General features: G+C 47.4%; 1 protein-coding gene across 1 annotated transcript; it reads left to right on the top strand.

The window, feature by feature from the left end:
- The first annotated feature begins 5,758 nt into the window (after positions 1 to 5,758).
- On the top strand, positions 5,759 to 12,525 carry plpp1b (phospholipid phosphatase 1b). Its single transcript, XM_080893424.1, has 6 exons — positions 5,759 to 6,256; positions 8,516 to 8,667; positions 8,767 to 9,047; positions 11,052 to 11,109; positions 11,203 to 11,379; positions 11,467 to 12,525. The coding sequence occupies exons 1-6, from the start codon at positions 6,199 to 6,201 to the stop codon at positions 11,590 to 11,592; spliced, it is 852 nt and encodes a 283-aa protein (XP_080749550.1). The 5' UTR covers positions 5,759 to 6,198; the 3' UTR covers positions 11,593 to 12,525.
- The last annotated feature ends 164 nt before the right edge of the window (positions 12,526 to 12,689 follow it).

Genomic DNA, 12,689 nt, shown 5'->3' with positions numbered 1-12,689 from the left:
AAACACCCTGTTTCAGAATGACACTGAAAAACTAGTTCATCCATTTATTACTTCTTGGCTGGACTACTGTAATTCATCATTATCAGGATGTCCTAAAACTCCCCAAAAAGCCTTCAGTTAATCCAAAATGCTGCAGTAAGAGTACTGACAGGGACTAGAAAGAGAGAGCATATTTCTCCTCTCTTCATTGGCTCCCCGTTAAATCCATGTTCAAATTTAAAATCCTTCTCATCACATACCAGATCTTGATTAATCAGGCTGCATCTTATCTTAATGACCGCATCATCCAATTAGAGCACTTTGCTCTCACACTGCAGGCTTGCTTGTGGCTCCTAGAGTATTTAAAAGTAGAGCCTGAGGCAGAGCATTCCACTTTCAGACCCCTCTCCCATATCCCGCTTCTAGTTTGGATTCAGGAGACAGAAATCACCTCTACTTTTAAGTTTAGGCTTAAAACTGTCATGAATCGCTGTGCGGCAGGCAGGAGTTGGACCCAAAATGCAGGACTCAGACTCGGGGAGGTGAACTCAAAACACAGCTTTATTTGTTGGTAGAACAAACATACAAACTAGACTAAACTGGGAAACCATAAACTAAGAACTCACAGGGAGATCCACACACAGCATGAGGGATGACGTCACGCCGAACAGAGGGAGACGCAGACAGAAATACACAGAGGGTAAACGAGGAAAGTGGGAACACACGGGGAACACAGGTGACACTGATAATCATAACGAGACAGGGCGGGGTGAACTGAACATGACATGTACGGGCGTGAGAGTCACAAAGTAAACAGGAAGTGCACAGAGGTTCAGACAGGAGGAGAGAGAGAGCACGGGGAAAACACAGACATAACGGGCTGGGGAAACATGAAACAACCACAAAGGGAGACGAGGGCTCATAAATACACAGGGCACACAGGGGGGGGGGGGGGAGAGAGAGCACGGGGAGAACTTGGACATAATGGGCAGGGGAAACATGGAATAAAACATAAGGAGAGACGAGGGCTCACAGATACACAGAGGGGCACACAGGGGTAAAAGCCATGAAGGGAAAACACTTAGGGAACAACACAACAGGGCAACTCAGAAAACATGGCCTAAATAAGGAACAAAATACAAAAATACAAGAAAACTAAGAACACTGGGCCAACATGGCCCAGGACCATGACAGTACCCCCCCTCAAGGGCTGGCTCCCGACAGCCCAAACCCGAAAAAACAAAAACAGAAAACAACCCACCCAGGGCGGGAGGCGGGGGACCAGGACGGAGGGACCAGAACGGGAAACAAAAACAAACAACAGAAAACACAGGAGCACATGACTATAGTCCAAATAAGGTTCAGGGGGCCGACCCAGAGCCCACAGGCACAAGAGTTCACGGGTCACACGGTCGGGGGGCCGACCAGGTGGGTGGCACAGGTGACAGAGCAGTTCAGGGGGCCGACCGCGCGGAAGGCAGCGGCGGCGGCGAAGGAGACGACGGAGCAGTTCAGGGGGCCGACCGCGCGGAAGGCAGCGGCGGCCCTCCAGTCTCAGGCGTGCTGGCCATGGCCTGGTGGGCACAGGACCAGACCAGACGAGGACGCAGACTCGGAGGCCGGACCAGACGAGGACGCAGAGGCCGAGGCCGGACCAGACGAGGACGCAGAGGCCGAGGCCGGACCAGACGAGGTTGCAGAGACTGGACCAGGCGTAGCAGAAGCAGAGGCAGAGGCTGGCCCAGGCGTAGCAGAAGCAGAGGCAGAGGCTGGCCCAGGCGTAGCAGAAGCACAGGCTGGCCTAGGCGTAGCAGAAGCACAGGCTGGCCCAGGCGTAGCAGAAGCACAGGCAGAGGCTGGCCCAGGCGTAGCAGAAGCACAGGCAGAGGCTGGCCCAGGCGTAGCAGAAGCACAGGCGGATGCAGCCGGACCAGGCGACGACGAGGCGGTCGCAGGTGGCGGCTGGACAGGCTCCTCGGGCCCTCCAGCTGATGCGGCGTGAGGCTGAACGGGCCCCTCGGACCCTCCAGCGGAGACAGGAGGCTGAACGGGCCCCTCGGACCCTCCAGCGGAGACAGGAGGCTGGACGGGCCCCTCGGACCCTCCAGCTGACGAGGCGTGAGGCTGGACGGGCCCCTCGGACCCTCCAGCGGAGACGGGTGGCTGAACGGGCCCCTCGGACCCTCCAGCGGAGACGGGTGGCTGAACGGGCCCCTCGGACCCTCCAGCGGAGACGAGGAGGTGCTGGCTGGGCTCACTGGAACCCCCAGCGGACGAGGTAGATGGCGACACGGGAGCCGCGGAGTGCTGGATGAGCTCATCCGAGCTTCCAGCAGGAGCCGATGTAGAGCCAGAGAGAATTGGGACCCCGGGCTCAACGTTAAGCTGGCTAGAAAACTGCACTGCTACGGGGAACTGGGCCAAAGGTTCAGGTGCGAGCTGAGCTGCTGGACACACGGGGACCTGAGCTGCTGGACACACGGGGACCTGAGCTGCTGGACACACGGGGACCTGAGCTGCTAACGGTGGAGAAGTAAACGACTGCACAGGGGACTGAACTGATGTCTGTAGTAACGGTGGTGGTGAGAGTGGAGTAGGTGGTGAAGTTAATGACTTCACAGGGGAATGAACTAGAGGTAGTGACGGTTGTGGTGCTGGTGGTTGAGTGGGTGACTGTGCTAAAGGAGGCTGCACTGGGGACACTGGAGACTGCACTGGGGAAAGCAGGGCTGCAGGAGGCTGCACTGGGGACACTGGAGACTGCACTGGGGACACTGGAGACTGCACTGGGGACACTGGAGACTGCACTGGGGAAAGCAGAGCTGCAGGAGACTGCGCTAGAGACTGCAGTGATGGTTGTAGTGGAGGTGTGACGGGTGGAGGAGTGGCTGAAGTGGCTGCGGGTCGGGCGGCTAATGGCTCGGCTACAGAGTGCCTTAATGGCAGGGCTATGGGTTGAATGACTGACTGAGTAGCAGCCTGAATGGCTGGGTGTAGTGACGGTTGTGGTGGAAGAGAAACAGGTGGTAGTGTGGATGATGGAGCTAAGGGCGACTGAGTGGCAGACCGAACTGATGACTGAAGCGATGGTAGAGGTGAAAATGGAGCTTGTGGTGGAGTTAATGACTGTGCTAGCGGGGACACAGGAGACACAGCTTGTAGCTGGGCAGCTAAGAGAGCTTCAGGAGGCTGGGCAGCTAAGAGAGCTTCAGGAGGCTGGGCAGCTAATAAACTGTTCACATTACCATCCGTAGCACAAAACACAACCCCTGAACGAATAGTCCCACGGTTCGACACAGAAAAAGAGTCCTTATTCACCACAGCCGGCGATGTAAAAGTCCGAACGTCCGGCTGTGGGGTGGCGCGCCCGCGGCGTGATCGACGTTTCTTCCCCGCAGATGGCTCCAAAGGGCCGGGAAAAACCACATCCGGCCGGTGAAACTGATGCGGCTGCTCCAGGGTGGCTGTTGTCTGTTGCTGCTGGGCCAAGTCTGATATTTCCCGAGTTCGCGCCGCCTCCCGGGCTTCATTCAAATTGGCCAATAAGTCCAAACATCCTCTGACCTGGCGGAGATGAGAATTTCCTTTGAGGATTGCTTCGATAGCATTTATCCCCACAATCTTTGCCCTTGTATTGGAAGTGTGGGTTATCCACTCGACTAGGCATTGGACACGTATCAGATCGCTCTCCCCGGGTAAGTCTGCTGGGTCCATGTTGTGGTGACGTCGTACTGTCATGAATCGCTGTGCGGCAGGCAGGAGTTGGACCCAAAATGCAGGACTCACAGACTCGGGGAGGTGAACTCAAAACACAGCTTTATTTGTTGGTAGAACAAACATACAAACTAGACTAAACTGGGAAACCATAAACTAAGAACTCACAGGGAGATCCACACACAGCATGAGGGACGACGTCACGCCGAACAGAGGGAGACGCAGACAGAAATACACAGAGGGTTAACGAGGAAAGTGGGAACACACGGGGAACACAGGTGACACTGATAATCATAACGAGACAGGGCGGGGTGAACTGAACATGACATGTACGGGCGTGAGAGTCACAAAGTAAACAGGAAGTGCACAGAGGTTCAGACAGGAGGAGAGAGAGCACGGGGAAAACACAGACATAACGGGCTGGGGAAACATGAAACAACCACAAAGGGAGACGAGGGCTCATAAATACACAGGGCACACGGGGGGGGGGGGGGGGGGGGAGAGAGAGAGCACGGGGAGAACTTGGACATAATGGGCAGGGGAAACATGGAATAAAACATAAGGAGAGACGAGGGCTCACAGATACACAGAGGGGCACACAGGGGTAAAAGCCATGAAGGGAAAACACTTAGGGAACAACACAACAGGGCAACTCAGAAAACATGGCCTAAATAAGGAACAAAATACAAACATACAAGAAAACTAAGAACACTGGGCCAACATGGCCCAGGACCATGACAAAAACTGTCCTTTTTGACAAAACTTTTGTTTGGGGCTGGATCGGGTGACCGTGAATCCTCCCTTAGTTATGCTGCAATAGGTCTGGGCTGCTGGGGGATTCCCATGACGCATTGAGTGTTTCATCAGGAGTCGCCTATGCTGTCTTTTTTTCCCCACTCCTCTCGTCATTTAACAGAACAGGTCTATTTTAACTTTGCAAAGTTCCTATTTAAGAAGCAATTTTGGTTCTGGGTCCTCCCCAACTCCTGAAAGTGAGTAAGGGAAATGAAGAGGCAAAAACTATCCCTAAAGCTCCCTGCAGTTTTCCAGGAAAACCCCAAAACACTAAACAAGGCAAACAGTACAACACTGTATGTTCGAGGAAGAAGTATTTCCCATGTTTTGATCCAACAGGAAATGTGCTTTGGTTCTCTTTCAAATGCTTGCTACACATACTCAACCCGAGGAAGCTCCCTGAAGCAGCAGGGTCACCTGCTGGTTCATGAAACCATAATCTGATCAGTTTTACTCTTCTTGGAACCACAATTTAAGAAATGAACATCATGCTGTAGTAAAGAATACTTAAAACTAAGGACCGAAACGATAAATTCACCAGGGAAATGATTTACTGAGATCGCAAATCAAGGGAGAAGTAGGGTGATTCAACTCACAGACCCTTAAACGCACAGAGGAGGAATACTTGGATAAACCCTGCTGCATCAGATCAATATGTTTGACCGATTAGGCCCACGGAAGCTCTCTCCTATTAATAGCAGTGGCGTTGAAACCTCATTACAGCTCCTGAGGGAGGAGCAGCTCTGTATCGGCCCATGACTGGCGCAGAGAGCACAGGCACGCCATAGGTCTAAGATTCCTATTACCGCTTCCACGTTGAGTGCTGCCTTCAGGCATCCTTCGGAAATTCAACAAAATGTTTCCAAGGGCAAAAAGAGATTCTAAACTCCTCATGGTGTTTTCTTAACTTAACAGGACTTTAGTCTGTTTGCGCCTGTCTGTATATTTTTACTTATTTTGATATCCTGTTAATTAAGTAAATAACCTGTCACCAGTTGGAACTGTACAGATTTGCATTAAACAACCCTAAAACCGGTTAAACAAACTTTCATCTCTATTGGTTTTTGTTGCGATTTAAGTCTCAAGCCCCTCAAAAAACTCCTAAAAACAGGAGGGGAGGAACATTATTACAAACATTATTTATGTGCTGATTAATTATCCACTTAAATTGTCGTTAAAATAGCCGAATTCGATTATTATGTATCGGTAGGCCTGAATGGCGGATCAAGCGAAATTGCATATTTTCCCATCTGTCAGTGAAGGCATCTTTAATCACAACTGGAGAGAGGCGCTTGTGTCACAGCGTCACCGGTAATATTTCATCGGGGGCTGGAGGGTATTATGAGCAGAAGAAATCCCGCTGAGTTATGATGGTTTGTGAGCAGCTCAAAGGGTGAGAGGCTCGTCACGTGTGTGGTGGTGTTTTTAGATTAGATTTAGCCTTTAGTTAAGTGTCTTCTTCTTCTTCTTCCTTTTTTAAAAACTCCCAGAGTATATTTTACCTCCCCGGTAGATTTAGAAGCTCTTTGGCAGTTCCAGGATAATGACCCTGGTGTGTTTTAATTTTCTGGACTGAGTAGCGAGACATGTGCAGCAGATAGACTGCATCTCGTCACTCCAAAAAGTAGCCGACGGCCGATCAGCAGCCGAGACAGTCGGGACTGTCCATTTATTCTAAAGGCAGAAACCCCCAGAGCAAGAAGGAGCAACATGTTTGAATCCACGGGAATCCCTCTCATCGCGCTGGATATCGCGTGTCTTATCCTGGGTATGTAAATCAAATTCTGTCCCAACCTGAAGACATCTTTTAAACTGTTTATTCATCGGCTACCAATATCTAACAAAAAGTTGTTTCGTAGTATTTGTTTTTACATCAAACTGAATTTAAAGGAGTGATCTGTCAGAGAGACGTTAGATAAAGTTGATGTCAAAGCAAATCTATTCAAATGGTATGGATATATATTATGTAAATGCTCATGGGAAGGCTTGAGGTTTAGGTAACCTGGCAGGAAGATGGAAAAAGGGCGATAACGTCCCACCCTGTTTGTGTTTCCCGAGCAAAGCCGTATTTTTAGCCCACTGTTTGAAATGTAATCATAGCACAGAGCCTGGTGCACGTCTGCGAAAGGGATCCGACAGTGTTGAGGTAATCATGCAATAAAAGACAATGACTGGAGTTTTAGTGATAGCTGTAAAAGCCTTGAACCTTGTATCTGGGACACTCACTTCAGTTTGATAGTTGCCGTGTTTGATAAGGACAGATACAGGCAGACACTCAAGCCCTTCCCTGTGATTACAAGGCACTCCTGCTTCACTGCTTAGTCAGGGTCTTGTGGTTGACTGTGCAATGCTGAGTCGTACATCTCATTGCTTGTTTTGTTTTGGAGCTGGCACCAGTCAGACTGGAAAAACTGAGTCTCTGATTTTTACCCTGTTTTTAATTCTTAAACAGAACTTATAATTGAAAGAAATGTTGAAATCCATTTATTTACGTGAAATGAGTTTAATACCTGCATTTAAGGTGTACTGCTGTAAAAGTATCCATGCAAAACAGTAACAATACTGGATGCATCATTGTATAAGCAGCATTTGAATGCTGTGTTAAAAGTAGGACTGAACAACTCTGTGCACTGATTACAGATTTTTAAAATTTTTTTTTTTTTTTTACAGTTATCAAACAAACAGATGTACAGTGTTCATCTCTGAAATAACATATAGCGTATTATGGTCATACTTCGATAAGGTGCATGTGTATATATAGTCTTATATATCTAGACTACATGCAGGCCTGTGAAAAACTAACTACACCCTTGCTGCTTCCTAGGAATTAAGATGGTAAGTAGCGGCCTTGTGCTGCTAGTGAAATGCACTTGATTAATTGCTCATCAGCAAGTGTGAGCTTTAAGTGTTTATCTTTAAAAGCAGAAGTTTTGTCATTCTGCTGCTCTGGAGCAATCAGCTGTATGTAGACACATTGCTCAAGTCTTGGAGTGAAGTGGAGCTTCTGACAAATTCACCTTTATGTCAAACTGTGAAAATTCTCCCAAAATCCAAGAGCTTAGACTCTTAGACTCTCCAGGTCCAATTTAGCATGTTAAGCTCTAAAGTTCACGATGGTGGGGATGCCAGTTTAGCTGACTGGTTGAGCAGGGGACCATATGGCCAGGGGACCATATAAATCCCTGACAAAGATTAAGATGTTTGTACTAACTAACTAAAATGAAAACAAAACAGTACACTTTTAAACTGTACTGTACTTTTGAACAGATTTCAACCTGATGTCAACAAAGAAGACAGAAAATGAACAAACTAGTTAATGAACTGGTTCCTTATTTTATTGTTTGATCTGCGTAATTAAAATTTCTGCACGATTATACCTCATATGTCCTGAACAGTAAGTTCAAGTTTATTCAGGATTTCAGAACGATTTACTTTGTGCTTCAGTGACTCTATATTTGGTCATTTAGCCTAAAAGCATTAATACCAATGATTCCTCAGTCTTCATGTTTGAAAATATACCTGTTATTGCAATACTGTTTTCAGTTTAGCCAAGAGACGGTGCAGTTTTGTAATGTCTAAAGAAGCCACAGGGGAAGGGAAGGGCACAAGTCAGAGCACGTTTCATATGTTATGGTGTTCTCTGTACAGATTAACATGATGGGTTCAGTGTTTAACGCTAAACATGTGACTTACGTGCCAATAAAAATTGTCTTCCTGCTGTATATTCACAGATTTGCCTGGTTACTTTTTGAAAAAATGTTTTTGCAGTAATTCAAGGCCTCAGGCAGTTAATTATGAAATAGTATGCCCTTTTTGGGAGGAGTACAAAGGGAAATCTCACAATGAAGAAGTGTTGAAAGTGTCTCTTTGAGAAGAAAGATTTTCTGTGTGATCCAGACAGATCATGTTTCCTGTGTCTGAATCATCACACTTTTTAAAGCATTGTATAGCAGCAGCATTGCAAATATTAATGACATAAGATGAGCTGAAACCTGAAATTGTTCCATTTGCTCCATTTTATTTTTAGTTGGGCTTCCATTTTTTATCCTTACCCCGAAACACAGCCCTTTCAAACGGGGTTTCTTCTGTAACGATGAGTCCATCAGGTACCCGCTCAAAGAGGACACCATATCCTACCAGCTGCTGGGAGGAGTCATGATCCCCTTCACACTGATTGTAGTAAGTCAGGAGTATTCTTCTACAACCAAAGCCTCTTATTTTGCCTTCGGTCAACATGTGTGACTATTTTTTCCCCCCACTTTGGATCTTTTTCCTCAGATCGTATGTGGAGAGTGCCTTTCTGTTTACCTGTCACGCGTCAGGAACCAGTCTTTGGGGACCAAGTATATTTCATGTCTTTACAAAGCTGTGGGGAGCTACGTGTTTGGAGCTGCTGCCAGCCAGTCTCTGACGGACATAGCCAAATACTCCATTGGTCGTTTGAGGCCAAACTTCCTGGCTGTATGCAACCCAGTGTGGGATCGTATCAACTGCAAAGCTGGTGGATACATCGTGAACTTCACCTGCAGCGGGGATGAATTTCTGGTGGATGAAGCCAGGTAAAGATCCTGAGCACAAACCAAATGAAACCTATTTGATTTAATGTGGTGTGATTGTTGCAGTGCATTTGCCCTATAATTTTTTGTACTGTTTAGCATTTGCTGTTTACAAGTGAGATATGAAATACACCCACATTAATAATAATTACTGTGTACAACAGCCTCTCCGTGAATCGCTACCGAGGGGTTTGTGTGTCCCAGGGATCCCAGGGGCTATGTTGTCTGGGGGCTTTTGCCCCCTGGTAGGGTCTCCCATGGCAAATTGGTCCTGGGTGAGGGACCAGACAAAGAGCGATTCAGACGACCCTTATGAGAAAAACATCGAGGGAACAGTTTACCCTGCCCAGGTAAACCCTGCCCAGGAGCGGAGGCCCTGGCGGACTGAAAGGCCCGGGGAGGGTGCCCGAGGGCGAGCGTCTGGTGGCCGGAGACTTTCAGATTAAAAACAGGCAATAAGTGGGCTAAAACCAGATTGAGAGTGTGGCCACACTGTTGCGTGGGTGCAGACACACATCGAACTAAATTAAAAGAATCGGTAGGCTTATCTGGACAGCACACATGAATATTAAAATCCCCAACAATAAGAAAGGAGTCATATATAGGGGGATCACACTCCTCAGCCTCCCCGGGAAAGTCTATGCCAGGGTGCTGGAAAGGACAGTTCGTACGCTAGTTGAACCTCAGATACAGGAGGAACAATGCAGTTTTCGTCCTGGTCGCGGAACACTGGACCAGCTCTTTATCCTCTCAAGGGTACTTGAGGGTGCATGGGAGTTTGCCCAACCAGTCTACATGTATTTTGTGGACTTGGAGAAGGCATTCGACCGTGTCCCTCGGGGTGTCCTGTGGGAGGTGCTGCGGGAGTATGGGGTGTCTGGCCCATTGCTACGGGCCATTCGATCCCTGTACAACCGTTGCAAGAGCTTGGTTCACATTGCCGGCAATAAGTCGGACTCGTTCCCGGTGGGTGATGGGCTCCGCCAGGGCTGCCCTTTGTCACCGATTCTGTTCATAATTTTTATGGACAGGATTTCTAGGCGCAGCCAAGTAGTGGAGGGCTTTCACTTCGGTGGCCTCAGAATCTCATCTCTGCTCTTTGCGGATGATGTGGTTCTGTTGGCTTCATCGGGTGAGGGCCTCCAGCTCGCACTGGAACGGTTTGCAGCCGAGTCTGAAGCAGCGGGAATGAGGATCAGCACCTCCAAATCTGAGGCCATGGTTCTCAGCCGGAAAAGGGTGGAGTGCCCACTCCGGGTCGGGGATGAGTTCCTGCCCCAAGTGGAGGAGTTCAAGTATCTCGGGGTCTTGTTTGCGAGTGATGGGAGAAGGGAGCTGGAGATCGACAGACTGATTGGTGCTGCGGCCGCAGTAATGCAGACGCTGCACCGGTCCGTCATGGTGAAGAGGGAGCTGAGTGTAAAAGCAAAGTTCTCAATTTACCGGTCGATCTACGTCCATACCCTCACCTATGGCCACGAGCTGTATGTTGTGACCGAAAGAACGAGATCGCGGATACAAGCGGCGGAAATGAGCTTCCTCCGAAGGGTGGCTGGCCTCTCCCTTAGAGATGGGGTGAGAAGCTCAGCCATCCGGGAGGGGCTCAGAGTAGAGCCGCTGCTCCTCCACATCGAAAGGAGCCAGCTGAGGTGGTTCGGGCATCTGACAAGGATGCCTCCTGTGTGAGGTGTTCCGGGCATGTCCCACCGGGAGGAGGCCCTGGGACAGACCCAGGACACGCTGGAGAGATTATCTCTCGGCTGGCCTTGGTGTTCCCCCGGATAAGATGGAGGAGGTGCCTGGGGAGAGGGAGGTCTGGGCTTCTCTGCTTAGGCTGCTGCCCCCGCGACCCGGCCCCGGATAAAGCGGAAGAAGATGGATGGATGGTGTACAACAGGACAGTTTTAGACACTGATTATGACAGAAGGACTTAAACATAAAAGGCTGATTTTTTTTTTTTTTTCTTTTTCTTCTTCTAAATTTCAATTTCTCGTTTATTTATTGTAGACTGTCCTTCTACTCTGGTCATTCATCCTTCTCTATGTACTGCATGCTGTTCCTTGTTGTAAGTATATATTGTCTTTAATACAAACTGATTTGTTGCTTTGTTAAAGAGGAGATACTAAAATCTTTGGTATTTGCTCTCTTGTTACTGTAGCTATACATTCAAGCCCGGCTGAGGTCACAATGGGCGAGGCTTTTGCGTCCCACCATTCAGTTTTTCCTGATTGCTACTGCAGTGTATGTGGGTCTATCTCGGGTGTCCGATTACAAACATCACTGGAGTGATGTGCTCGCTGGCCTTCTGCAGGGCGGTATAGTGGCTGTTCTAACAGTAAGTTTCATGTTATTATTCTTTTTTTAAATACAGTTCTAGTACAGTTACAATACTAGAGTACTAACTTTCTCACGTTTCCTGCAGGTTTTCTGTGTCGCAAACTTCTTTTCACAACCAGTGGAGCCAGTGGTGACACAGGAGGAAGAAGCCTCACATGCCAGTTTACAGGACAACCCTTCCAATGGGAACCACTATGGCAGCACTGAGTGAACATGAGGCCCAACAGACAATACAGTGTGGGGACCTCTATCCTTTAAATCCATGGAACTGAAGAATTTATTTTAAATTGTTGTCCGTTTTTTGTGTGCATGTCTTGAACACGTTTTGCCACCATGCAGTAGCCATTGCAACAGCCTGCAGGCTTTAGCTGCTACCTAGTGTAGCCATGAAACTTTGGTCACAGGAAGAAAATGCACTACAGAGGATGAGACTTGCATCGCAAAAGAAGCATGACTTCCTGGCGAGTTTTAGTTAAATCCAACATAATGCTGTTTATTATGCAGCCGTAAAACAAAACACAGCATGTTGAGTTTAAGTTATTTTTATGTTTTAATTTACAGTGTGAGCTTCTGGAAATGTGGTTACTCTTGCGTATTGGTTTAATGCATCATGAATGAATGGAATTCCTTTTGCCCAGAATATAAAGAGTGTCTGTGTGTGCACTGCAAGCAGGCGTTTAGCGGCCTGAAACCTGTGAATAAGAAAACCAAGACTGCCCTTAAAATAGAGTGAACTGAGAAATCTTGTGCTCATCTTATGTTTATTTTTGCCTTAGAGTTTTGCTGCTACCTGCTGTTAAGTAATTTCCCCGATATAATTTAATCTATGTAAAATACAGTTTATTGACTTTTTTTGGTTTCTTTTATAGATTGTATAAATTGCTATGTTTCTGTCCACATTTAAGCTTTTAAAAGTACCGTTTCCAATACTGGGAAGAAATGAGACAAATAATAAAGAAAATGTCATTTTGCTACTTTGAATCAAAGAAAATAAGCTAATCCTTTTATGCCTTATCTATTCAAAAATACAGAGTAGATATAATGCAAGTAACTAGTGACTTGGGAATTTATTTATTTATTTTACAAAACTAGACTAATTTGCTGCTGCAGAGTAGCTAATTTAATGTCGTGGGAAAATAAAAGGACTGAAAAAGAGGGAAGGAATAGAGTGATGATGATTTGGAAAATTTGAATCTGCACTAAAACCTAAAAGTTATTAATACAAAACACTGGCTTGGCTTGTCATTTAGTTTAGGTGACCTTTTAAACCGCAAGTATGCAAATGTAGAGGATTTTATCAAAGGATAC

This window comes from Rhamphochromis sp. 'chilingali' (genome assembly GCF_963969265.1).
Source record: "Rhamphochromis sp. 'chilingali' genome assembly, chromosome: 10".
In the NCBI taxonomy this organism is placed as follows: domain Eukaryota; kingdom Metazoa; phylum Chordata; class Actinopteri; order Cichliformes; family Cichlidae; genus Rhamphochromis; species Rhamphochromis sp. 'chilingali'.
Note: the sequence above shows the minus strand (reverse complement) of the source record. Positions and strands in the feature narration are given on the sequence as shown.

What these genes read in the sequence shown, in the direction of transcription:
- plpp1b (XM_080893424.1), top strand. Translation starts at nt 6,199, where the DNA reads ATGTTTGAATCCACGGGAATCCCTCTCATCGCGCTGGATATCGCGTGT. An exon ending in TATCGCGTGTCTTATCCTGG is followed by an intron (nt 6,257 to 8,515) that starts GTATGTAAATCA and finishes TTTTATTTTTAG; the next exon opens with TTGGGCTTCCATTTTTTATC. An exon ending in TCCCCTTCACACTGATTGTA is followed by an intron (nt 8,668 to 8,766) that starts GTAAGTCAGGAG and finishes CTTTTTCCTCAG; the next exon opens with ATCGTATGTGGAGAGTGCCT.